The sequence below is a fragment of the Camelina sativa genome, chromosome 1 (genome assembly GCF_030686135.1).
Source record: "Camelina sativa cultivar CO46 ecotype springtype chromosome 1, ASM3068613v1".
Lineage (NCBI taxonomy): Eukaryota > Viridiplantae > Streptophyta > Magnoliopsida > Brassicales > Brassicaceae > Camelina > Camelina sativa.
Window position 1 is genome coordinate 4,882,847 of NC_141880.1, and position 24,860 is coordinate 4,907,706.

Genomic DNA, 24,860 nt, shown 5'->3' on the forward strand with positions numbered 1-24,860 from the left:
TGTAAATCGATGAACCTTAAAATGGATATGAGAAGTTCGGATGAATCATTCCAAATGAATTGCATCACGCCATCTCCTCCATAGCTTTTCTTTGTTTTTCCACATCATCACTATTTAAGATCTATAACATTGCTTTTGATTGATTATACATGTGCTTACATATTCCATACAACGTGAAACACATTGGATCAGTGTACCCCCATTGGTTGCCAATAGAACATATTAGCTCATAGCTATGTAGAACTTAAAATTTGAAAGAAAGAAAAAATAATAATAATAAGGTAAAATTATAAAGAAAAATAAGAAACTTGAGATATCCCCCCGACCGGAACCATGTCATTCATTATTATTATCAACATGACTTCATTAACGGACCACCGCACAAGCATTGATTGTCACTAAACGACGTAGCTTCAAGATGATCAAAAGGAGAACCCGTTGGAATACGCCCACAAAGCTTGTTATGACTAATATCCAAATGGCCCACGAACTTAGCTGACGACAACGAATCCGGGATCCGACCCGATAGATTATTGTGTGACAAATCAAGCGACACGAAGTACGTTGTAGACCCGAAAACGTCGGGTATGGATCCTTCCAACGCATTCCGGCTCAAATTCAAAACACCGAAACCGGAATTGCTAAGAAGCGAACCGGGAATTGGACCGGTTAACGAGTTGCAATCGAGATTCAAAAGTGAGAGTACCTTCATGTTACCCACCCATTCCGGTAACGGACCTTCGATATGGTTCCTGGATAGATCCAGATCCGCTAACCGCTGCATCCCCGAGATAGAATCTGGAATTGACCCGGTTAGTTCGTTACGGCCCAGTAAAGCTCTGCTCAACATCTTCAACGATCCGAAATCGGCCGGGATCACGCCGGTGATTCCGTTCTCCGTCAGTTCGAGATGCTTCAACTCGGCGAGTGATGTCAACGATGCCGGAATCTCGCCGGACATTTGATTCTCAGCGAGGTTCAAAACAGCGAGTTTGGAGAGTTTGCCGATTTCCGCGGGAATCTCTCCGGTGATTCTGTTACCGGCGAGATCGAGGATGCGGAGAGAGGCTAAGGAGGTAACGCACGGAGGAATCTCGCCGGTGATTCCTTTCCAGTCAGCGAGGACGAGGGAAGTGAGTGCGGTTAAGTCGCAAACCGCTGGATCAATCGAACCGGACATATAACCGGACCGGCCAGCCTTTTGGAAAATGGCGTCTTCGGATTCCCCTCGGAGAGAAATATCAGTGACCCGACCCGAATCAGGATCGCAGCTAATACCGTACCATCCCTTGCAACAGTCAGTGTTTTCAGACCAAGTGTTGAAGATGCCGAGGTTTGGTTCGCTCAGTGACGATTTGAAAGCATTGAGAGCCGTCTGATCTTTAGGAGAGCAGCATCGGACGTCGGAGATAGCAGAGATGAAAACGACGACGAGTAATGAACTAAACGGCGACGCCACCAACTTCCTCATGTTTTTGCAATAAATATTTGATGATAGTGAAGAGAGAGTGGTGTTGCGTAAATGAACCTTTGGATTATATAGAAACGTCAAGATGAGAGAGAGAGAGAGAGAGAGAGAGACATTGCATGTGCATGGTATCATGGGCATGTGCATGTTACTACTATTGTTCTGTATAATTTTAATTTATCTTATGAATGTATTCTTATACCTTTAGATTTATTGTACTAAAGAGGGGGATCATGTGTGTGTCAGTTTTTTAACTTTTTAAAAACTGATCTATTCGAATGGATCGAGTATCCAACCATGATCCGGTAAAATATAAGTTAATCACGTTGATTTGTTTCAACGGTAGTATCTTGATTCCTTGATTATCATAGACATTTATCAACTAATGCATATTCTTAGACCGTATGTATACAAAGGCTATATAAGAATATAAGATCAATGCACGTACTGATTATGGACGGTGAACTTCCTATTCATCCAAAGGTTGTTTGCCATATATACAGCAATGATTATGATTTTCGATTTTACTGAAACGCCAAAACTTCACATCAATAAAAGCTTTATATGACTAATTATGATTTGATAATTTTACCAATTATTAGAGACAGCATTTAATAAACCAAATATGGTTGGTCCTCCATAAATACTTTTACATGTGACTCATGTGGTCCTACTACATAACTACAGAAGCATTTACGCATCTCTCTGTCCAAACTTTGATTTAATTTTATTTTCTTATCATAAACCTATCATTGTTAAAATTCTTTACATGTGATCTCATCTAACAAGTTTATAGCCCTAAGGGTTTATAGTTATACAAATTTTTTTCTAACAACTATATCACATATAACCTTGATGAGATAATAATATTTATGATCAGAATTATTAGGGCATTTTCCAGCATTTATGACCTAAACATCGGAATTTGCGTTGTCTTGGTTAGGACACGATTCAACTCCCATCACATGCCCTTGAGTCAAGATCCATTTTTCTGGAGCTGTCTTTTTCTTTAATGTATTAGTACTGTAGTATTAATTTTTTATGGCCTTGCTGATCAATAATATATAGTTATATATACCACACAATATAATCTCAAATTCTCAATCATAACGGTAGAATACTAATTGTCCTATGTGAAATTAACACCACAAGAATTCAAATTACGTTATATGCATGTCTAGATCATAAGATTTTTTCAAGGTCTTTTCGAAAGATTTTGGAACTATGGCCCGGATCACTTTTGAACTTGGAACTGTTTTCAATTATATTTTAGGATTATTTAATCTCTTACTTGACAAGATAATTTGAATTCTCAGGCCTTGGAAAGCAATGTGTTTTCTTGTCCTTAGCATAAAAGACGAATTTGTAACAGTCTCGGTCTATTGTGCATCACTGACACATTCACGTATGTTCATGCTAATACATTAAAAAACAACAACAACAGATATAGACGATGCAATGCAGTCAGTACTCTGTACTCAAGAAGTAGAAATCTTTCCAACAAGTGATCTCTTTATATTATCCATAATCAAACTCAGTTTGCCATAAGACCTATACATTGGCTTTCAACTCTTCATTTTTTTTTTGGGATGAATTAAAAACAGAGTTAAAAAGGATTTTTTTTATATAAAGTTAAAAAAGAAGGAACTTGAATTGCGGTTTGCAATGTGTTTATATATATAGTGGATATGTGTATATATATAATATATATAGATTGTGGTGAGAGTTGAGTCAAGTGGAAGGTCCAGCCAAGTCACCACCGCCTGAGATGGAGAGTAGAGGTCGGCGTGAGACACTGCGACTGACGAGATTTGAATCAAGAAACACAACTATAACTGTTATATCATCATGAAAATGTCTCCTCACTCCTCTATCAATCTTTTTTAAATCCGAATATCTCATCTCTCTCTTCTTTGCTGCCTCTCTTAGAGCTGTTTTTATGAGCTTCCTTGCAATTCCCTGCACAACACCCACATGTTCTCTCAATCTATCTATTTGCACACAAAACGAAACAAAACAAAGAGAGAGAGAGAGAGAGAAAGAGAGAGCAAGAGGCAATCATACGTTGCGAGGGGATGTGTTCACAATGTCAACAGCTTCCTGATTAGTTAAGTGCTCCCACAAGCCGTCTGATGCAAATATAAGAAACTGATCCTCTGGATGGATTTTGTGTACTGTTATTGCCGGCTCTGCTTTAAGTATGGGCTTATGGAAAGCCTCAGGGACCCTGAACTTTGCCAACAGCGGTTCCCGGTTGAATTCTGCTTTCTTTAAGTAGGCATCACCAATCGACCGCGAGACCTTCAAGAACCAGCCAAAGGTTATATCTAGCTAGAAATCCTCTTTTATCTTCTTAAAGTGAGGTTATTGTAAATCTCTTCTTATACACTTCTCTTCTTAAGACACATAATTCATTGAGTCTTTTACATGCACAAGGCTTTAAACTGTATCTTTCACAGCAGAGCTACTTGCAAGAAAAGAATCTATTAAATCAGCAACACGCATTACCGTGAGAGTGTTTTTACCTGTATAATACCTTTAACACGCCAAACTTTGTGCTTCAAGACCACAATCTGAGGATCATCCGGATGCAACGAGCGCAACTCCTCTCTCACAGATTCAAGACTTGCATTGTGCTCGGACGATAACTGAACCGCCTTGACAATTTTAAAAGCTTTTTCCAGTCTTCCTAGCACAACCCGAGAATCCCCAGCGTTTGCAATGTACAACAATCCACTACATATGATCCCTACCAGACAACAAGCTCCAACAGAAGCAATCTGTGGTTTAATCTGCCACTGCCGCCGCACAAGAGAAAGAAAATCTTCTTCCGTAGCTAAAAACGCTTTGGTTATAACAGAGGCAGACATACCATGATTCTCTGATGTAACCTCTGCAAATCAGAAAAGTGTCAGCAGCACATTAGCTAACTAGTCCTCAATATACACATACATGTAATAATAAAGAAAGGAAACAGAGCAGCATACTCCTGATGTTGTCGAAGAGGTGTTTATTAACAAAACGGGCAGCTTCAGGACCTCCATGACCATCATAAACACCAACAAAAGTAGCTTGAGGACCAAAATCAAACAAACTAACGGGACCAGACTCAAGCTTGCTATGATCTTCAAGAAGATTATTGGCTTGGATAACAGACATAGAGAACTCGCCAGCAACATGGTTACCAGAATCTTTATACCAAAGAAGACCATCACATCGACCATTAGCGTCATTTCTAGTTGAATGATCACCTTTCACAGAAGGTCGTCTCCAACATGGTACTACCATCCGCAATATAGTTGATGATGATACCATAACTCACATAATAAATCCCCTCAGAAATAAATATAACCAAAAAAAAAAAAAAAAAAATGTTTCACTTCATCTAAAAAAGGATCTCTCACTAAACACCACCACCCCAAAACGGAATCAAATCAAATCTCAAAATTTGCTTATTCCTCTTTCCCTAAAAAAACAAACGAATACGAATCAGTTAATCAATCAATCTACATTGCTGCATATAAAAAGGATCGATATTGTAAATCAAACTAGAAGGAAGCAAATTACCTTTTGTGGAATCGCAAAAAAAAAGAATAAGAAAAGCCCGCGAAATGATTTACAGGGTCCGATGAACAGGATCGAGATCGGAAGAAGCAGGAGTTACGATAAGAGGGAATCGTAACTCCGGTTGAATTACAAAGAGGGAAATAGAGAGAGAGATAGAGTAATGGCAAACCAAAAAAAAAAAAACAAATCTAGCAGCGACTCTGTCAGAATTCCATATTTGGGTGTTCCATTTTCTCTGAAATTTCTCTTTCTTTTTTTTTTTTCTTTTTTTCCGATATATTTTTTTTAATTTTTAATTTTTGTTCATTTTGCTTTCGAGTTTAGCTGTTTAGGCCATTGACCTCAGAAACAACCCGACGTTTTAGGCAGCTTTTTCTCCCAAATTTAGCAACGTTTCTCCATTTTTCAAGAAATTATTAATACTATCATAAATATAGATTTAATCTTTTCAAAAAATCCTAGTGAAACCAAAAAAAATTAATAAAAGCTAAAATCAAAAGTACCAATTCGGACTTGTCCAATCAAATGATTTTATCTGGTTGGTTGAAAAAAACAAATGATGATATTTTCCACTGTTTGTTGAACTCTGGTTAGTTAATTTGACATATCAAATGACTGAAATATGTATTTGACTTTTCTTTAGATGTTAATATAGATTTAAATTGAATTTAATATTTAATATTTTATTATATAATGAAAAAAAAGAGAAGTATTTTCCGCAATACAAGCCACTTCTGGGTTGTTGATTATGGTCAGGAAAATAAAGACCTTAAGCGCAAAACCATGTCACCACCACCGCCTTCACACTTCATCAACCTCCAACAAGACCAAATAAAAATACTAGTGGTAATTAACCCAAAAACATTTTCTCGTTAAAAATAGTTTACTTATATAAAAAACTAAACAAACTGAAGTTTGCAAATTGGCATGTTGACATGTTGTACGCGCAGCTTTTTACAACCTCACAGCTCGTGTCTTTTTTGTATGACAGTTTTAACCCGCAAAATTTCTTCTTTTTCTGAATTTCCTAAAATAAAAATAAAAATAACATGTCCGAAGACGAACCAAAACATAACATAACATGTGTTCGGTCCTAGACTCCTAGTTAACACAATAACACCACCTCTAGATACATGATAATATTTTTTTTGGTAGGGAGAGAAACATACATATAGACAACTTGGCCCATATTCCAGCGATTTCCCATCTCCCTTCATATCTCTCAATTATACTAAAAAAAAAAAGTCATCATACTAATAAATTAGAGTATACTCAAAGAAAAATTAGAAATACCCAAAATAACAAAAAAAAAAGCAGAAAAAAGAAAGAAAGAGAGATGATGGAAAGAGAAAGAAACATGTTGGCCGCTGAATGGCGTTATAAGCCATTCTAGAATCATTGAAATACATAAAAAAATGGTCCGTAATTACAAAAAAGCGAAGAGGGTATTAACGTAACTCACCAAGAAGACGAGAAAGTGGGGATGGTGGAAGGAGAGATGATAAGAGATGGTAACGCGTCTCTATGAGGCCCATCCATATTCTCTCCCCCCATTTCATCTCTCTCTCTCTCTCTCTTCCTCTTTCCTCCTTAATTCGATCTGTGAACTCGCCGGAGGAAGGAGCGCTAAAGCAAAGGAGAGAGAGATTCAATAAAGACCGATGGCGCAGAGAACGGAGAAGGAAGAGACGGAGTTCAAAGTACTCGAAACCTTGACGACGACGACGACACCAACAACAACGGCGGCGACGCTATGTACCAATAACTGCGGCGTTACAGCGAATCCAGCGACCAACAACATGTGTCAGAAATGTTTCAACGCTTCCCTCGTTTCGACGGGTGTTGTTGTCGTTGATTCCGGTTCTTCGGTCTTGAAGAGACCGGCTAGATCCGTTAACCTCAGGTCGTCGCCAGCTAAAGTCGTGATTCGTCCACGAGAGATCGATGCGGTTAAGAGAGATCAACAGATCGTTAACCGATGTTCCGGTTGTCGGAAGAAGGTCGGGTTGACCGGATTCAGGTGTCGTTGCGGTGACCTTTTCTGCTCCGAACACCGTTACTCCGATCGTCATGATTGTAGCTACGACTACAAAACCGCCGGACGTGAGGCGATCGCTAGAGAAAACCCGGTGGTCAAGGCGGCTAAGATGGTCAAAGTTTGAATTTTTTTTTTAAATCTCAAAAACCGTTTGATTGGCAAAAAAAAAAAAAAAAAAAAAAACTTGTGGTGGCCGGTGGTTCAAAAAGCTCCGATCTATTAACGATGGGAACAAGAGATGCTCGGAGAGACATCGATTTGATTGATAGGTGGTGGCTGTGTTGTAAAAACGAAAGATCAGAGAGAGAGATTCCTCCCTCCCTCCTCTGTTCAATCAAAATCTGAACCTCATTTTTTTCCTTTTTTTTTTTTTAATTTAATTCGCTTAATTATATTAGTGAATGATTATTATTATTATTATCGTTTTACCGATTCATGAATTTGCTTTCTTTCGAATGTACTATGATCCCTCTTGATGATCATCGAGAAATGTGTATGTAGTGAAAAAAGGATTCGGTAGAAACGAAAAGGGGTGCTTTGGTCATTTTTAGGAACGTGTCTCTCTGGTTACGTTTCGTGTGGTTTAGCTGTACTTATCAACGATTAGTCCATTATGCGTCACAAATCTTTTTAAATTTTCTATTTTATATTTTTGTAAACTATTTATGAAAATAAATAGAAAAGATGGCCCAATTCCCTTTTCTAATTAACGGGCCTTTATAATGAATGTACCGGATATTACACAAGGATGCCCTAATCCTCAAAAACTGAAAACACATCTTTTTTTTTTCTTAAGCAATGATGAATAGAGGTTGGCGACAGGGGATGATGAGGCCGCCAATGATGCCCCGTGATTTTTTGGCAGAGATGGAATATGAAGAATCTTCGATGGATACGGCGATGGACGTCGATGATGATTACTACGAGTCTACGGATATGTTAAGAGACGGTGGAGGATTTTTATCCACCGAGTGGGGGTTAAAAGACTCCAACTTCTTCAACAAATTTGAGGATGACTTTGACGACTTCGATATCTATTGATTTGTATTATTTCTCTCACCTTTATCGTCTCTTTAGTGGTTTTTTTTTTTAATCTTTTGGCCGTAACTTTTTATCATTAGAGACTATTGTTATAGAGATTCGTTGTTCGTACTCTAGAAAGTTATAAACCCTTGTCACCCAATTACATCTTATTATATCGTATTGATTTGCTATATTCACACAACTCACAAACCCCAGATCTCTCTCTCGACAAAACTTTACTTGGCGTATAATAAGCAGCAGCAACCAATAACGTGTTTGATTTGTATGGGTTATATCATCTTCTTCTTATGTGTTCCATTATTTTCTCTTTCTTATAGGTCAATATAGTAAAAAAGCATTACATATTAAAATCATAAATTCTACTTTTGCTTTTTAATAGTACATAGCAAGAGGTTACGTATTTTCTCAAATATCTTTTTGAATAATTGTTTTCAATGCATTAGAAAAATATCTTGCGACTTTTAAAGAAAAAATGGCTACGTAGTACGTAACACCAACCAACCAATGCCGATGCAGAACGATTTTATTTTATTGTCAACTTAACAATCTTTTAATTGCGATGCATTATTGTGGGATTTGTAAGCTATAAACAACAAGTTACTGTGCATAATAGATATCCAACAAAATATTGTATATCTCAATTCTCAGGCAACTATCAGTCTAGTCAGAACTCAGAACTGTTTCAGAGATTCGTAACAAAACTAAAAAAATTCATTTTACATTTTAGGATACAAAAACCTTCAAAAAATTGTTTAAACTATATAAAGGCTAACTTGTTTTTTTCAGACAGTATTTAAAAATGCTTGGAAGATGAGGCTTGGGTGAGGGATGTAATATATGAGTGTCGACAACGTTTTAACGACGGTAAATATTAAAAGGTTTACTAGTCCGAGTTTAGTGTTTTATGTTCAAAGCTTTTTATAAGTTTTTGAAAAAGTTTAAGACGGGGATTAAAATTTAGTATGATTCATTGGTTTACATAAGAAAATTCATTCAAAGAATGAAGATGAACAATATTGTAAAGTGTGTATAATAATCTCGTGAAATTTATTAATATCTTCGTAAATTTCGATATTTTCAACAAGTTTATATTTCGTAGCAGTACGAATTAATTATGAACGTTTTTAGACCAAATTTTTTTTTTGTAACGCGTGACAGTACAATTACTCGAACATATTTGACACTTTTTTAGTAAATTGTGTTCAGAAAAGAAGTCACTGGGACAAATTAAATAAACAAAAATGTTGATATTTTAGCAAATTGCCCATTGATTACTATTAAATTTTGTAACCAGAAAAAAAAAGAAGGAAAATCTCAAAGTTGGAGCACCTAATATGATATTTTTTGGCCCAACCCAATTATGAAAAAAAATATAAATGTTAGCAAATTAAATTGAAACGCAAAAGGTTCCCCGTTTATAATTAGTTTTGTCGAAGCAAATCCCTTTCGATTAATAATCACGAATCGACTGCTCTCTGGATTTCTCCGACCAGAAACCCAAACCCTAGCACCACCACCACCAACCCCAGAGCTACTAGATTATATCTGTTCTCTAATTGAATCGCTCGTAGGTTAGGGTTTTAGTGGTATTCTCAATCCGGTGGGAAAGTTGGGGTTTTTTTCTTTCTGTTCTTAATATAATCTCTCGTAAGGGAAAATTTCAGAGGAGATGGGAAGCGCTGATCTAGTCGATGATCGGACCTTCAATGGTGATTTCAGTGATGGAGGAGTGGTGAAGTTGAAAGAGATTGTCATGGATAAACTCAAGGAGTATATGGGCGATTACACGGATGACACTCTCGTGGTACGATTTTTTTTTTTTTTTTTTATCATCCTGATTCTCAACTCTCTGATCTTCCCTTAATTTGGAATCGATTTTGGGTCTGTAATTTTACAACGATTGCTCTCCTTGTTTTAGTTTAGCTGAATTGTGGTATTGCTGAGTTTTGAAATATAACTTTAGTGTGCTTTGATGCTCTTACAATTCAAATGACACCAATGTCTTTTTTTGCTTGCAGGAATATGTGATAGTTTTGCTTAGAAATGGGAGAAGAAAAGAGGAAGCAAATAATGAACTGAAGATATTTCTTGGAGATGATAGCGACTCTTTTGTGGCCTGGTATTTATATGTTTCTTACCCCTTGTGAATACAAAGTTTTATTGCTTTTTTGTATTTAGAAATTCATATTCACTAGGAGGATGTATGCAGGTTGTGGGATCATATCTCTGAAAGTGGTGATGAGTATTTTAATTCTCGTGTTGAGAAAACTACCGTAAAAAGCTCACTGATAAGCAGTCAGAATGAGGATAAAGCACTTGGGGTTATGGATTCTGAACCTGAAAAGGGACGATCACGCCGTGGTAGACAATGGAAAAGCCAGCCAACTAATGTCTCTGAGATTCCTCCTCTTCTGAGTTCTGAGGTTCACAAAATTCATAACTATGAGAAGGAAGATCACAAACACCGACATAATAAGAGGTCTCCATCTCCCGTGTCTCAATCCCACAGGAAAAAGTCTAGAACTGATGACTCGCGGAATGAACAGGTCTGTGTTTTGTACTTGTCAATTGAATATCAATCACTATCACGTGCAGAACTTGGATTAGAAAAATGCTAAAATAGTTTACTGGATGGGATGTCATAACCTTTGCGTTCTGCTTTTTATGGGACTTACATGTCAGACATCCTTAATTACTATGAACTTAGTGTCGTGGGGTTGCCTTGTTCCAGTATTTTAATACATGTTCTGCGGTAAAGCCTATTGTGCGGATACTGGTTTTAGTTTTCTGATTTTGTTTTCTTTGACTTGTTCGATAGAGGGAAGCTAAACCTGATGTCTCTCGCCGGCTGCTTCAGTTTGCGGTGCGAGATGCTCTAGCTATACCAAAGCCAGCAAATAGTTCGACTGAATCCTCATTAAAACGTCTTCGTTCAGTGGTGTCCACATCTACTCAAGAATCATCTGACCCCAACCCAGCTCGTAAAATTCGATCTGTTGCGAGGGTTGTGAATCCCATGGCCTCTGTAATGAAAGCTGTTGCCGAAGCAGCCGAAGATGCCAAAAAACCAAAACCTGGGAGAAGTGTCTTTGACAGAATTAGTCAGTCTACTTCTGAGACCCTGGACCGACATATGGTGGTACTTGGTAAAGTTTCTCCTAAGAATGAAGAATGTAGGAATATTAGCGATGATCTGGAAGGAGTGCATCATCAATACACGCACCGTCTTGACAATAATGGAGTGTATGTTGAGAGCATGCCAACTTTTGACACTGGTTTGCAGCCAAAATTTGCCTCTGATCGAGGCAGACTCAGTTCAAGTGCTAATTTGCCTCACCCGAGTACGTTTCTTGGGAACAGAATTAACAATGCAAATAGTCTGCAGCATCGTTTAGTCGATGACCCTAAAAGAGTTAAAGGGATGAATTATCAAAATCACCTTACTGAAGGTGCAACCAGGCATAAGACAGCAAGTTTCTCGGGCAATGTAGATACAGGGAAAACAGTAAAGTTAGAGGGGCAGATGAAAGTACCAGATGTGGGTCTGCAAAGATATATGGACGAAGGCAGAATGGTTTCTAGTGAAACTATCACACAATCAGCTACGCAGAGTGATACAATAGGGAATGGAAATGTAAGTTTCATGTATAAATGCATGCTCTTACTAGCTTTTTCAATGACAGGCTTCTTCCAAAATTTGTTAGCCATGAAATATAAAACATCTTGAAAGTTTCTTGCTAATATTTACCCGTCATGGCTATGTTGTGATGTTTTATTTCGTTTGTAAGAGTGACAACAATAGGGCTCCTAATACAAGCTGACTTGTTGTTCTTTGACAGATAAAACCTGCTGTCAATGCGAAAGAAGATTCAACAACCAATAAATCTGTTCGTGGTGAGTTGTTTATATCAGTCTTGAGCTTTTTGAAGATTCATGGGGTTGAAGTTTCTTTCTTTCCTTGGAAAACTTACTTCTTTCGTTCCTGTTGATGTAATTCTAATGGATTAGTTGATCTAAGATGATATGCTGGCATTTGCAGGGACATTATCCACGACCCGCCCGTTGGAAGATGCTAGCTCTCGGACAATCTTTGTCGCCAATGTAATAATTGTTTATGTTTATTTACCCTTGCACTGGAATTGAGGCAAAACTTGTCAATTAGTGTATTGATTTGAATGTGATTGGTCGTAAAACAGGTTCATTTTGGTGCTACCAAGGATAGCCTTTCAAGGCATTTTAACAAGTGTGGTGAAGTGCTTAAAGCTATCATAGTTACAGATCCAGCAACAGGACAACCAAGTGGGTAAGTTGTCTGAATTCATGACCCCAATTATTATTGTCTTAATATGTCACAGTTCAGTCATGTGGAACCTTAGTTAATTGCCCTTTGCAGATCAGCGTATATCGAGTTCACACGCAAAGAAGCTGCAGAGAATGCATTGTCTCTCGACGGTACCTCTTTCATGTCTCGGATTCTCAAGGTACAAATGGAAACAAATGTTCAATTCTGTATTACCATAGCAATTATCGTCTGTTAAGATCTTTAGGATTGGTTAGAATCTTAGATTGGATATAAGGACTCAGTGGTGTGTATGTATGATGGATGCAGATTGTGAAAGGAAGCAGTGGGCAACAGCAGGAGGCTGCATCAAGCATGACATGGTCTCGAGGTGGAAGGTTTGCAAGAGCACCCGCATACTTTAGAGGAGGTGGTGCATTAAGAGGCCGTTCTGTTGCGAGGGCTGGAGGCAGGAGTATGCAATGGAAGCGCGACTCATCTGAGACTGGAAACAATGCTCCCAACAATGCTCGTAGTCTTACTTACGTCCGAACAGAATCAAAATCAGACGATTGAAAGACAAAAATAGAGAGTCAAGAGCTTAGGTAAAAAAGAAGGAAGATGAGTTTCATCATCTGCCATTCGGATATTATTCTCAAATTGTTTTTTTTTTTTTCTTTTTGTCTCTAAAAAAAGCTACTCTAAAACTTTGTATCGACTTTTTTTTTTAATGCTTTTTTAAAAATCATTGGATTAATATTGAAGAAGAAAACAAAATATAGAAATTGTATTTCAATAGCTCTCGCTCTCTCATGGTGATAACAAGAGGAACAGGTTTCCAAGACACAACCCAAGAACGCACAAGATCGAAACAAGACGAGCTCTAACGAACAACAAATTGAGATTCTTAGCAACCTGAAGTGACAAAGTAAGAATCTGCAACCTCCCTAACTCTTCCATCTTCTTGAAGAAATACATTGGCTTCAACGATCTTCTCACCATTAACGCCATAGCAAACGGGAATCCAAACGCAATACAGCTCTGAATTGTCATTTCCTTCATCGGATCTGATTTAGTCGCATACAAAATCGTAGCTCCCACGACCAGCTGAGTTAAACCCAGAGCACCCAAAGCTCCACTTAGACTGTACATGTTCTTCATCATCCCTTCCAACACTTGTCTCGTCTCATTTCCCAAAGCCGACAAATCGCGTTCCACCGTTGGCCCTTCGATCTCTTGGTGCTTCATCTCTTCGAACTTCGGCTGCTGCTCATCTGGCTTCGACTCCTCTGGCTTCTTCGGCTCAACATCTCCGCTTGGTGTCGAGAAATACCTCGGTGACCATGTTTCAGATCGAAGTTTGGTGTCGATGTTGAAAGCAGAAAAGGATCTTAACAGACCTAGCTCCCGAGTAACCGATCCGTGGATCAGATGGTGTCTGATGGGAGATGATGAGGATTGGAGTTGACGGCGAGTGACGTTGAGTGATTGAGAAGACAAAGGTTTAAGGAATTTGGAAACCAATCGACGAGAGATCATCATCGTCGTCGCCGATTTCGATACAGAGAAGGGAGAATAAGCTTAACGTAATTTTAGGGTTTCTTATTGCCAATTTTGGTGGCTCACTACTAGACAAGTCAACGGTTTAGATCAATTTTAACCGGATACTTTGGTTTATTCTGTCCAACGTCGATATTAACAAAATCAGACAATTATGGTTTGATTACTCTCGGTATGCCTAATTCATAGAACTCTCGATGTCCAACAAGTGGCTTACTCTAAAGTGAATATCATAACGCTTAATTGACCAGTATAATCGGTTCCGACAAGTGCTGGTCAATCCAAGACAACCACACAATGTTCCCCTCAAAGTTTGGAGAAACACACTCTCTTCCCCATGCCTTTAATAAAGAGAAACACAAATCAAACTTGCACTCTATAAAGCTCACGACCAAAAGCCACAAGTTTTAATTAATAGCTCATCAATCAAACCACAAAATAATGTCTTCTTCACTTACTCTCTTCTTCTTCTTTGTTTCCACATTCCTCTACACTTCATCAAATTCATTCAATATCACTAACATTTTAAACGAGCACGATGATTTCTCCACTTTCAACAAACTTCTATCCGAAACTCAACTCGCTTCTACCATCAACAGTCGTCAAACCATAACCGTCCTTGTGATTTCCAACGGCGCACTCTCTTCCCTCTCCGGCCAACCAGCCAACCTCATCAAGAAGATCCTCAGCCTCCACATCATTTTAGATTACTACGACCAGAAGAAGCTCAAGAATCTGAGCAAGAAGTCAGTACTCCTCACCACTCTTTTCCAATCAAGCGGCCAAGCTAGAGGCCAACAAGGGTTCTTGAACGCAACAGTTACGAAAGACGGAGACGTGTTATTTGGATCTGCCGTTCCCGGGCCTGATCTGAACGCTGAGCTTCTAGACTCTGTAGCGTCACTACCATTTAACATCTCGGTGCTTCATATTAGTAGTGCTATAATGATTGATGTTAAAGCTAATAATGCACCTACTGGTTCTCCTTTGTCACCATCTCCACCACGCCCTGCGGAATCACCTAATGATGATGATTATGAATATGACGAGCCACCACCATCCTCTGCTCCGAGGGTCGCTGCTCATGGACCTTCCAAAAGCGCAGACTCAGCCAACGGAGTTTCAAGGATCAATTCTCTGCCTGCGTTGGCCTTTACGCTGTTGATGTCATCCATTTGGTGGTTCATGGCTTGAAGACGATGAGAAACAGAGTGCAAGAACTAAACAAGATTAGTTCAGGTATTGGAAGGAAAGCCAAAAAAATATAAAATAGACTCAGCTCGGGAGACAGCAAAAAACAAGAACACTGAAAGACCAAGCGTGACAGCCAAAAAACAAGAACACTAAATTAAAAGACCAAGCGTGACATGTTTTTGGGGAGAATAAATTGATACAATAAAAGATGTGGGAAAACGTAAGACTCAATAATTCTTGGATATTAATGTTTGTTAATCAATGGTGCCTCGTTTGGTTGCATTACATGAAATAGATGACACAAAGAAGGGGAGAAACATTGTGTAGTTCTGAAGAAACTAGTTTATAGATCTTTATTAGTTTTTTTAACTATGAAAGGCAAAAAACAACCCAAGAACAGGAAGCACATTCATATCCATGTCTTTCCCCATACCCTAACAACGAAACTTAACAACTCTTTTAAGACAAGGAAACAAAACTCAGGGACTATACATGTAGACTGGCTTAAAGAAAGCTTTGATTAAAAGCAAAAAAAAAAAAAAAAAACTTTGAAAAAGCAGTAAAATTGTTCCTTTCTTGAGTCAGTGGTGAAGCCCGTTTCCGTTGCTGTACACATTGCCGTTCTGGTGAACTTTCCCCATTGCAGTTCCATTGGCTATTCCGTTTATCGTAACTTTGTTCACATTGCCACCTGTTTGCAAAACTGATTCTAGACACCCAGACGCTGCTGCGATAAGACCTGTTGTATCAAAGCGTTTCTTAGTAAGCCACAAACACAATCAACACAAAATCTTACAAATGTGTTCATAACACTATCCCAACTATAACCTAGAATTTACCTAGAAACAATGCAGAAGGTTTTCCAGGTCTGGACTTAAACTCAGGATGGAACTGAGCACCCACAAAGTATGGATGGCTTGGTAGTTCTACAATCTGCACACCAAGTCAGTAGAACAATGAAGCACAACATAACGAAAGCATTCATATATTGTTAAAGCTCAAACTGAGTCACACATTCAACAAGTTTCCATGAGTATATTACCTCCATACGACACCCAGTCTCATCTTTTCCAACGAAAGAGAGGCCAGCCTTCTCAATTTCTGATATCATATCTGGATTAACCTGCCAAAAATTCATATATTTCACTTTCAATAACTAACGAGAAATCTTGAAGGAAAAGAACATATAAAATAAAAGAAGCTGAAATGTTACCTCATATCTGTGCCGGTGTCGCTCATCAACAAACTTTGCATTGCCGTACCTGAATGAAGAAGAAGAAGTTATATAGGTTTTGGAAATGAATCCTATGAGTTATCACGTGCTACTGTATCTTAATGAGTTCTGTGCTTACAGCTTTGCAGACTTGCAATCAGCAACCTGGAAGTAAGTCCTCCTTGACCCTAAGCGCATTGTGCCCCCCATATGAGTTGTGGATCCCTGAAAAGAGATTGAACAACTATAAGTTGATATTCGATACATGGAAAGCATGTAATCAATCAAATGACAGAGTCAGATGGTCAATTACCTCTGGCATAAATATGACGCAAGGGCTTGAAGTTTCTGGTTCAAACTCTGTGCTGTTTGCATCATGAAAACCGAGAATGGAGCGTGCAAATTCAACAACAGCCAGCTGCATTCCCAGACATATGCCAAGGAAAGGAACTTGATTTTCACGGGCGTACTTTGTAGCAAGTATCTTCCCTTGCACTCCTCTATCACCAAACCCTCCTGGTACTAGGATACCATCAGCACCCTGCAACAAGAAAATTTTTGAGTCAAAGATATTTACCGAAATGGTATGCGAGACTCCATTAAAATTGACCTACCTTCAAAAGATCCCAGGCAGCTTTATGGACATCTGGCGTCTGCAACAGTAAGTCATACAAAAGCTCATGAGACTATATACCTTTGCCGTACCCTGAGAGTAACGAAAGCAAGACTCACCTCCTGTGCAGTTATCTCTTCAAGGTCACTGGCTGCAACCCACTCTATTACAAGCTTTTTGTGACATGCAACAGAAGCATGCAAAAGGGCCTGCAGTGAAAAGGACGCGAGACAGAAGCCATTTTTAAGAATCCTCAATATTAGACACGGTTGTTAAGAAAATGAAGTAAATGCATAACAAATTTTGGTTTGTTTAAGAACACACAGATCCAATTACCTTCAACACGGAAAGGTATGAATCAGTAAGGCCAGTGTACTTTCCAACCATAGCTATTCTCACCTGAAGAGAAGACCATTGAGAATGAACAATGGTTCGAATTATATAGACACGCTGGTATTCAAAAAATTATTTAGAAAAAGGTGACTAACAGGATCGCGCAGTGTGTCATAAATTTTAGTTCTTGCAGTCCATTCTGCCAAGTCAGGCTTTACAGCATTACTGCAGAAGAAGCAAATGTCAGACAAGAGAAAAGTCAACACAGACAAGCTATAGTGGAGCCTAGAGAAAACATCCATTGACCGGAGGGAACAAAGGATGGATCTCAGGTTCAGTAAAGTCACGCTTTTTTTTTTAGAACTGAGTATGTGCTTGCTGGGGCAGGGAAATTAAATTTACACTTAGAGACGAAAAAAAAAAAAAAAAAAAAAAAGATTGTTCAGAGACAAACCTAAGAAGGTGCAACTCTTTTAAGATCGCTTCATGAGCCTTTTGATCCTATTTTAGAGAAGTTAACACCAAAAGAATGATAAGAAAAACAAATCCAGCATGGTAACAAGCTCATTTGCTTTCGTAAGTACAGTAAGAAACTATTCAAGAGAAATGTGCTTACCCTTAACATCAGCGGAACATGCCAAATGTTTGGAACATCATAGAGCGTTACAATATTCACTTCCTAAGAAACCATAGAAAAGCAGACAGAATGTTTATTCGGACAGGGGTCTTTTAATGAGAGATCTGACCTCCGTAATCTAAGAAGAGCAAATAAAAACCAGAAATTCAACAATATATACCGGCACATGGCAAAATTGAGATAGTTTTGTCTTGACATTTTCTTCAAGTGCCTGTTACAAAACAAGAACTGATAGGTTAAAAACAAAATCCATAGCTAACATCAACACTTAAAGCACATGAAAATATTGGAGCTCCGATTACCTTTGTGCTGCGACATGCTAGGATATTTGGTGTCAAACCAAGGCTCCTGAGTCCTCGCACACTATGCTGGGTTGGCTTAGTCTTCTGCAATACAGATGTTCATAGCGTAGTTGTTAGAAACTAATACAATAGAACATCCATGGAAGATATCAATTATATAGGCAAATTACCTGTTCACCAACAACACTGAGAACAGGCACAAGGCTGACATGAACCAAGCAGAAATTACCAGGTCCTAAGAACAAAAGACAGATGCAGTGACGGAGCTGATAAGTAATAATAGCCTAATAAAATTACTGAAACTTCAAAAGTTAATATAAATTTGAGCACCACTCACCAACTTTATACGAGAATTGACCAAGGGCCTCAATAAAGGGCATAGATTCAATATCACCTGTACAGAACATAAATGAATAAAAGCCACTCTTGCGAACAATTGTCAGAAAAGGTTATATAAGCCAACAAACAGTACCTATAGTCCCGCCTAATTCGATGACACAGACATCAGGAGGACCTTCCTTCCCATCAACAGGAACATTAGCAACACGCTCAATCCAATCTTGGATTGCATCAGTAATATGAGGAACCACCTTAAAAACAGAAAATTAAAAGCTTTGTTCAAAACACTCAACCAAATGAGAACGAGAGGAAGTCAAGTAAAGAGCAAAAGAACAGAATGTAATGAACCTGTACAGTTCTTCCTAGGTAGTCCCCCTTCCTTTCCTTGTCAATGACTGACTGCAAAAATGAGGGCACAGAAATTTGTAAACTTGTTCTAACAAGAGATAACTACTGAGGTAGATATTAGATATACCTGGTAAATCTTTCCAGTTGTTATATTGTTGTCACGGGTCAATGTACTGTCTAAAAACCGTTCATAGTTTCCAAGGTCAAGGTCCACCTGAAAGGGGGTCACAGTGCTATTAGTTTGAGGGGCATTGATTGAGATAATAAAAAAAATCCAGGACATAAACACAAAATGACATACCTCACCACCATCATCCAATACAAATACTTCTCCATGCTCAAACGGAGACATTGTTCCAGCATCAGTGTTAAGATAAGGATCTGCATAACAATAAGAAAATGTAACTGTTGAAAAAAGGATTCATAAATGCACAATACAAGTCGTTACACAACAAAAGGTGTCCTTTTTCGCCGGATTCTTGGTCGGGGAAGAATAAAAATACAGCGTGTTACATGCAATCAAAAGTGGTGAAAACAAATTACAAGAATCTAACCAATTTTGATGGAAGTGACACGAAGACCACATGCTTGAAGGAGAAGTCCAATGCTACTAGCAGTTACACCTTTGCCAAGACCACTCACCACTCCTCCTGTCACCAAAACGTACTTCATATTCGTTTTGTCTCTGCTTCTTCACCTGAATCATCGAGAACACGGTAAAGCAAAGATGAGACTTTGAAACGAGATGTCTCTTGCCAACAAAGAGAAGATTAAAGGGTCTGAGTCAAAAAAAAATCAAGGAAGGTGAGAAGAAGAAATTAACGAATTCTACCTTTGCTCCAACAAAATTTGGCCTTCAGGATTTTTTTTCAAGGCGGCGGCTAAGCTTATAACCTGCGAGTGCGAGACCCTCTCTCACTCTTATTTAAACCCAAAATTAAACCAATTATATTAGTTTAATATTATTATTTTGGGATATCTCAACATCAACAATATTTATTTATTTATTTTTGCACATTAACAAAAATAGGGTTTGATTGACTAACTGTACATTTAACATTTCAATACGGTCACTTTTATTTTACTGTTATTCACTTTAGTCTTTTGTTTTCTTCACAGAGTCTTAAGATTAAAAGATTAAAATTAAAAATTTAGGGTTTCTGAGATGACAGACAGTCGTGTTTGTTTTGTGGAAGGTTGCATAATTTTGGTAAGATAGGCCCAAAAAGAGCGTTTTGGATAGTGTCACATATTTTTTTTACCCCCACAATTTAAAATGATCCAAATTAAAATAAAAAAAAAAAAGTTGAAAAGAAAGACAAGGGAAAGGTATCAAACTTTTGAGTCTTACTTCCTCCTTTTGACACACCTTCATGATTTGTCGTTATATCATTAATAGAGGTGTTCACATGTTTCATCAAAGGAACAAAAACTTGTGCAGTCAAAGGAGTCCTTGTATTCCTCCTTCGCCTCTGTTTCATGTCCTCTTCTTCAACTTACAAGAACAGACTTTAGGACCCCACCTTTTGGTTTAGCAGTTAGCACCGACGTGTTTCTTGCTGAAGAAGCATGTTACATGCACTGGCTCTCTGTCAAACTGTCACATCCTGTTGATACGTATTGATTCATCTTACTGGGGTGATTGGTTGGAGTTTACTGATAATTGCCATCAACAAAAATCACAAGGGAAACGGCATTTACCAAGGGGACCAAATCAACGGAGGATCAATCCGGTTAAAGTATTGAATCATTGATAAAACAGTAGTGGAACACCTTTGACTTTATTAGCTCAACTGAGCAAAATAATAAGATGGGAATTTTTTACTCACTAAAGAATACTCGCTCAAGCTTTTCTTTTCGTTTTAGGATGATATGGAGAACCCAGAGAGGGGGGGGGGGGGGGGGGGGGGGGGAGAAGCATCTTCAAACGAAACAGATAAAGAACATACAAAGTAAACTAAGATTACAACACAATCAGCCTGAACACAATATCATCTTATCTTACACAAAGCTGGGATACTCATTGAGTAGTTTCTGTTGTTGCTCCAGCAGCATCAGCTTCTGAAGTGGTCTTAGCCATCACCTCACCTGGAGGAGGATGGTCAAACTTGCATGTTGCCCCGTATTTGCAAGTCCCTGTCTTCATGTAATAAGGGCAATTAAGCGCACCCTGCAACAGTTTTTTTTATTCTATGGCATTAGCACACAAACTCATAACATGCACGCTTCTAACGATACCACTTTGTACTTGTAGGTACCTCTCTTCTGGGATACCCTGCAAGGCTCAGCTTTACATTCGGTTGTTGAGAAGCTTGTTTGGCCGTTGCATTTAACCTATCTGCTGGGTGATGGAACCTGCATCTCTCTCCAAACTTGCACTCCCCTGTCTTCATGTAGTACTGTAATATTGGAGAACAAGACTTTTTGTTAAGTCCAACAGATATGTAGAAGCACAGCTCAACTTTCTCAAAAAGAAACAAGAATACCCACGTCACATTCTGATTGTCCAGGTCTTTGGGGATAAGTTGCTGAAACCGCTCCAAGCTGCACCAAGCTCAACTTTGTAAACCTCTAGCAACTTAGGAGGAGCTTTTGAATACTTCGTACAACATGAATATAAGGCATTTACCGTGGGTTGAGACAAAGTCTGATAGAGGGAGGTAGCTGGTGTAACCATCCCAAGGTTTAAATTCGCAGCGTTCGACGAAAGTAGAGAATAGTTTATCCCAGCAGCTTGGGGGATGAATGCTGTGCACAAAATCAAAACATTGCACATCACAAGAATTAATAGATGAAAGTGATACGTTAAAGCCTCTAAGAACGACAAATATTGATATGATCACAAACCAGTCCTCTCAGGGTGATTGTAGCGACAAGTGGCGCCATACTTGCAGCTGATTGTGGAAACGGGAAACCAGTTAGAACGTTAATGTCACAGTTTTATTAGCAAGGTTGTAACCAACGAACTAGTATTGTACAACAGATATTCACCTTCCAGTTTTGAGATAGAATGGACAGTCCGCTTCCCCCTGCAAAAGCTACAGTCTAGTTAGTGAAACTTCATTCTCAGATCTCAGAACATGCCAGCACATAATGCTCACAAACCATCTTCATCAGTTCTAAGTATAGTGCCTATAAGACACTAAAAAGTTCACCAATTGTGCCTATAAGATAATAGATCAGTCTTAAGGCAAATTGATGTATTCATTACCGGTCTAACAGGTAGTCCTTTCGAGTTGTGATACAACGCTGGGGTAAATGTGACATGCGGATTGTTTGTGGCATCAGGATCACTGGTTAACACCTCACTGCTACCATTACCTTGACTAGATGATGGCAGCTGGATATCCTTTGGATGGTGGAACTTGCATGTTAAACCAAATTTACATTTTCCAGTCTTCATGTAGAACTGATGCAGAAACGAAACATTGCCAAATTACTAATCAAAATCAGTTTCATCTGTAAGGGAATTTACAAAAAGCGGATATGTATTAACGAGTCTATTATGTGTGTATCTTACTGTGCACATAGGTTCAGAAGGCCTCTCAGGCAACACATCTTGATTCTCAACACTAGCCTGAAATATATAAGAGCATAATGCTTTTATGTGCATGCACAACCCAAGAAAAAACTAAACCAGCACATATTACAAGGACTAGATTTTATGTGCAAAATGGAAAAGTCACTTACTGCAGCCTCAGCTCTCGGATGATTAAACTTGCACCTTGAAGCATATTTGCAGCGTTGTGTTTTTATATAGTACTGGACAGCAGTAAATAGAAAAAAATAATCAGATCCTCAGGCAAAACAGAAATAATATAGCTCGAAAAGTTCTCACGAGCAGCTTACAGGACAATCTGGTTCTCCTGGTCTCTCAGGGTACTCTTCATTTGGTACAACTGGTGCCTGAATGAAAAAGGATATTCATAAGCAAAAACAATCATATCAATTTTATCATGGAATGCCAAGAAAATGAGTATGTTGTCTCTTCCAATTCAAGGAATGATCTGACAACGGGAAGAGCAAGGATAACAAACATGGTCGCAAAAGCTCAAGTGTTGACTCACAATCAAGCTACCATATGTCATGTCTATACTTTCATGATAATGTAGTAGATCTAAGCCCTCCGAGACCAAGCAAAAACAATATAGTATATAGTTAAAAATAAAAAGTAATTAGGCACAAACTCCCGCAGTATAAAACATATAAGTTCATAACAGAATATAGAAAAACGTTACCATAATAATGTAAATATCATATGAGGGCATAAGAAATACTTAGATAGTAGTAAACGATCACCTCTTTCCAATCTGGGATTCCGCCCTCAGGAACCCAAATAGGATGATCAAACTTGCAGCTATCTCCAAATTTACATGTTCTTGTTTGCATATAGTGGGTACAATCCTTCTCCCCTGCCCTCTGTGGATATACAGGCAAATGGCTCGTACTCTCCAACTTAGGGCGCTTGGTAAAATAGTCTGTAGTATACCAAGCTTCGGTTTGACCAATTGTATTATGGGCACCCAACAGAGTCGGATAGTAGAGCGCTAGATTACATAATAAACAATAATATACAACGAAATGAGAATATATGTACTGAGTATAAGTATAATTTGAAAATAAATTTGGGGTAATAAATGTAGCAGATAATTACAGCAGAAACCAAAATATAGCATCAATTGTATCTTTAGTTAAACTTCCAGTAAGAAATTATGGTTTACACACAATCATTTCTTAAAGTCTACTGAAACCCATAGAGTGCATCAATTAATACTGCATAATCACTAAGGTGTTCAACTCAAAACATTGAGGTCAAGTTTAAAAACAATAGTCTTCAGCTACTTCTAAAGCAACAAAGACTTAAATAAGAACACTACAATAAGCTATATAGAATACAGTTTAGGGATGTAATTCGATCTGAATACTTGCGATTCTAACTTAATGTCCAAACACAAAACAAAGCAGCTGGCCAGACCAATGAAACCTCAATTCTAGCTAACGAGAAAGCACAAATGAATACAACCCAACAATAAATGTGCTTGTGCAAATGTAAAGTAAGATCTCTCCTAAAAAATACCAAGCTAGAGAGTAGAGACCATCATTAAAGCTGTGTTTTTTATGCTGCAATTGAAGAGACCTAAAGTCTCCGCTATGACCAGGACTAGAATCACGATGAGCAGAGAAAAGGGAAAAGCTAAAGTCTTTAAATTTCCAAATTATACGGCATAGTTTTCCCAAGCAATAAATAAGAAAATGATGCAGATCTCAGAATAGTAAGGAAAACAAAACAAAAAGAAGAGCATAGTAGTACCTTCAGAGGTGCGTTTGACACCAGGAGGAAGAGGCTCGACGGCAGAAGCAGCACCTGGAACCTCGACACCAGGCGGCCAAGAAGAAGCTTCCTGATGCTGAAGCAGTTGCGGATACGCCAAATGCGATGCCGTCGTGTTAGGCAGATGGTGATACATAGCGGAAGACGATGCAAGAGTCCCTGAATTGTAGTTGCTCAAAGCTTCGGATCCGTCACGAGCTAAGAAACGAAACGTGGTATCTGGATAATAATGGTCAGCAGAGGAGGAACCGTAGAGAGAGGAAAGAGCAGTAATTGGCGGTTGCGGCGGAGGAGCTGGAGATACGGCAGAGGCAGCAGCAGCGTGGGAAGGTTGATGAAGAGCGTAGCTATACAATTGACGATGTGCCATTCGATTGGAAGGAAAAAAAAAAAGAGAAACCCTAAAGGAAAGCTTTGTACTTTTTGGTGTCAAACTCTATTGTGTGTTGTGTGTTTGTGGGGTTTGTTTGTTTCTCTACTTTTTATTGTTCCAAGTCTAAGCAAACGAACGCTAAAACAACCAACGAAAACAGAACAATTCTCTCAGATCCATCATCCATCAAAACTGATTTTGACATTACCACTGATTCTGT

General features: G+C 38.5%; 7 protein-coding genes and 1 pseudogene across 9 annotated transcripts; 3 read left to right on the top strand and 5 right to left on the bottom strand.

Moving 5' to 3' along the window:
• Positions 1-111: 111 nt before the first annotated feature.
• Positions 112-1,652, bottom strand: LOC104776809 (uncharacterized). Its single transcript, XM_010500940.3, has one exon. It carries the CDS (start codon positions 1,613-1,615, stop codon positions 353-355), a length of 1,263 nt encoding a protein of 420 aa, XP_010499242.2. The 5' UTR covers positions 1,616-1,652; the 3' UTR covers positions 112-352.
• Positions 1,653-2,960: 1,308 nt separating this feature from the next.
• LOC104765030 (putative protein phosphatase 2C 38) lies at positions 2,961-5,427 on the bottom strand. The gene is made up of 5 exons (XM_087497321.1): positions 5,036-5,427; positions 4,456-4,934; positions 3,994-4,361; positions 3,533-3,769; positions 2,961-3,427 (listed from the first exon to the last, which is right to left on the bottom strand). The coding sequence occupies exons 2-5, from the start codon at positions 4,781-4,783 to the stop codon at positions 3,200-3,202; spliced, it is 1,161 nt and encodes a 386-aa protein (XP_087353447.1). The 5' UTR covers positions 4,784-4,934; positions 5,036-5,427; the 3' UTR covers positions 2,961-3,199.
• An 857-nt stretch (positions 5,428-6,284) lies between these two features.
• Positions 6,285-7,619, top strand: LOC104776824 (zinc finger A20 and AN1 domain-containing stress-associated protein 5). Its single transcript, XM_087497388.1, has one exon. It carries the CDS (start codon positions 6,697-6,699, stop codon positions 7,195-7,197), a length of 501 nt encoding a protein of 166 aa, XP_087353514.1. The 5' UTR covers positions 6,285-6,696; the 3' UTR covers positions 7,198-7,619.
• Positions 7,620-9,405: 1,786 nt separating this feature from the next.
• On the top strand, positions 9,406-13,141 carry LOC104776841 (uncharacterized). The gene is made up of 9 exons (XM_010500982.3): positions 9,406-9,921; positions 10,136-10,236; positions 10,327-10,663; positions 10,936-11,751; positions 11,957-12,011; positions 12,157-12,218; positions 12,314-12,420; positions 12,511-12,598; positions 12,727-13,141. The coding sequence occupies exons 1-9, from the start codon at positions 9,787-9,789 to the stop codon at positions 12,970-12,972; spliced, it is 1,947 nt and encodes a 648-aa protein (XP_010499284.1). The 5' UTR covers positions 9,406-9,786; the 3' UTR covers positions 12,973-13,141.
• LOC104704532 (uncharacterized) lies at positions 12,998-14,199 on the bottom strand. Its single transcript, XM_087451377.1, has one exon. It carries the CDS (start codon positions 13,936-13,938, stop codon positions 13,207-13,209), a length of 732 nt encoding a protein of 243 aa, XP_087307503.1. The 5' UTR covers positions 13,939-14,199; the 3' UTR covers positions 12,998-13,206.
• A 148-nt stretch (positions 14,200-14,347) lies between these two features.
• LOC104776857 (fasciclin-like arabinogalactan protein 14 pseudogene) lies at positions 14,348-15,567 on the top strand (annotated as a pseudogene). The gene has a single exon (XR_015557932.1). The product of XR_015557932.1 is annotated as a fasciclin-like arabinogalactan protein 14 pseudogene (transcript).
• On the bottom strand, positions 15,478-20,302 carry LOC104776850 (uncharacterized). The gene is made up of 22 exons (XM_010500994.3): positions 19,768-20,302; positions 19,490-19,632; positions 19,237-19,316; positions 19,063-19,149; positions 18,936-18,986; positions 18,721-18,838; positions 18,586-18,642; positions 18,419-18,483; positions 18,249-18,332; positions 18,107-18,157; positions 17,926-17,988; positions 17,764-17,810; positions 17,465-17,534; positions 17,313-17,375; positions 17,096-17,185; positions 16,978-17,016; positions 16,677-16,904; positions 16,503-16,588; positions 16,364-16,412; positions 16,193-16,273; positions 15,990-16,083; positions 15,478-15,889 (listed from the first exon to the last, which is right to left on the bottom strand). The coding sequence occupies exons 2-22, from the start codon at positions 19,605-19,607 to the stop codon at positions 15,732-15,734; spliced, it is 1,779 nt and encodes a 592-aa protein (XP_010499296.1). The 5' UTR covers positions 19,608-19,632; positions 19,768-20,302; the 3' UTR covers positions 15,478-15,731.
• A 395-nt stretch (positions 20,303-20,697) lies between these two features.
• On the bottom strand, positions 20,698-24,823 carry LOC104776865 (zinc finger CCCH domain-containing protein 37). Of its 2 annotated transcripts, none has more exons than XM_010501031.3 (12): positions 24,247-24,823; positions 23,235-23,482; positions 22,785-22,841; positions 22,626-22,697; positions 22,456-22,512; positions 22,147-22,344; positions 21,927-21,964; positions 21,783-21,829; positions 21,565-21,683; positions 21,426-21,479; positions 21,194-21,334; positions 20,698-21,105 (listed from the first exon to the last, which is right to left on the bottom strand). In XM_010501031.3, exons 1-12 carry the CDS (start codon positions 24,635-24,637, stop codon positions 20,956-20,958), a joined length of 1,572 nt encoding a protein of 523 aa, XP_010499333.2. In that variant the 5' UTR covers positions 24,638-24,823; the 3' UTR covers positions 20,698-20,955. The 2 variants fall into 2 exon arrangements, with proteins under 2 accessions (XP_010499333.2, XP_010499317.2); XM_010501015.3 differs by having other exon boundaries at positions 21,927-21,973.
• Between the last annotated feature and the right edge of the window lie 37 nt (positions 24,824-24,860).

Bases quoted from the DNA above. Each gene is read 5' to 3' on its own strand.
- LOC104776809 (XM_010500940.3), bottom strand. From the start codon at position 1,615: ATGCACATGCCCATGATACCATGCACATGCAATGTCTCTCTCTCTCTC.
- LOC104765030 (XM_087497321.1), bottom strand. From the start codon at position 4,783: ATGGTATCATCATCAACTATATTGCGGATGGTAGTACCATGTTGGAGA. The intron at 3,770-3,993 runs GTAAAAACACTC...TGGTTCTTGAAG, and splicing joins GTGTTAAAGGTATTATACAG to GTCTCGCGGTCGATTGGTGA. The intron at 3,428-3,532 runs GTATGATTGCCT...GGTGTTGTGCAG, and splicing joins TGAACACATCCCCTCGCAAC to GGAATTGCAAGGAAGCTCAT.
- LOC104776824 (XM_087497388.1), top strand. From the start codon at position 6,697: ATGGCGCAGAGAACGGAGAAGGAAGAGACGGAGTTCAAAGTACTCGAA.
- LOC104776841 (XM_010500982.3), top strand. From the start codon at position 9,787: ATGGGAAGCGCTGATCTAGTCGATGATCGGACCTTCAATGGTGATTTC. The intron at 12,421-12,510 runs GTAAGTTGTCTG...TGCCCTTTGCAG, and splicing joins GCAACAGGACAACCAAGTGG to ATCAGCGTATATCGAGTTCA. The intron at 12,599-12,726 runs GTACAAATGGAA...TGATGGATGCAG, and splicing joins TCATGTCTCGGATTCTCAAG to ATTGTGAAAGGAAGCAGTGG.
- LOC104704532 (XM_087451377.1), bottom strand. From the start codon at position 13,938: ATGATGATCTCTCGTCGATTGGTTTCCAAATTCCTTAAACCTTTGTCT.
- LOC104776850 (XM_010500994.3), bottom strand. From the start codon at position 19,607: ATGAAGTACGTTTTGGTGACAGGAGGAGTGGTGAGTGGTCTTGGCAAA. The intron at 19,317-19,489 runs GTTAGATTCTTG...ATTGTTATGCAG, and splicing joins TGTCACTTCCATCAAAATTG to ATCCTTATCTTAACACTGAT. The intron at 19,150-19,236 runs GTATGTCATTTT...ACCCCCTTTCAG, and splicing joins TATTGGATGATGGTGGTGAG to GTGGACCTTGACCTTGGAAA.
- LOC104776865 (XM_010501015.3), bottom strand. From the start codon at position 24,637: ATGGCACATCGTCAATTGTATAGCTACGCTCTTCATCAACCTTCCCAC. The intron at 22,842-23,234 runs GTGATCGTTTAC...TTTTTCATTCAG, and splicing joins GAATCCCAGATTGGAAAGAG to GCACCAGTTGTACCAAATGA. The intron at 22,345-22,455 runs GTAAGATACACA...TTTCTGCATCAG, and splicing joins CTTCTGAACCTATGTGCACA to TTCTACATGAAGACTGGAAA.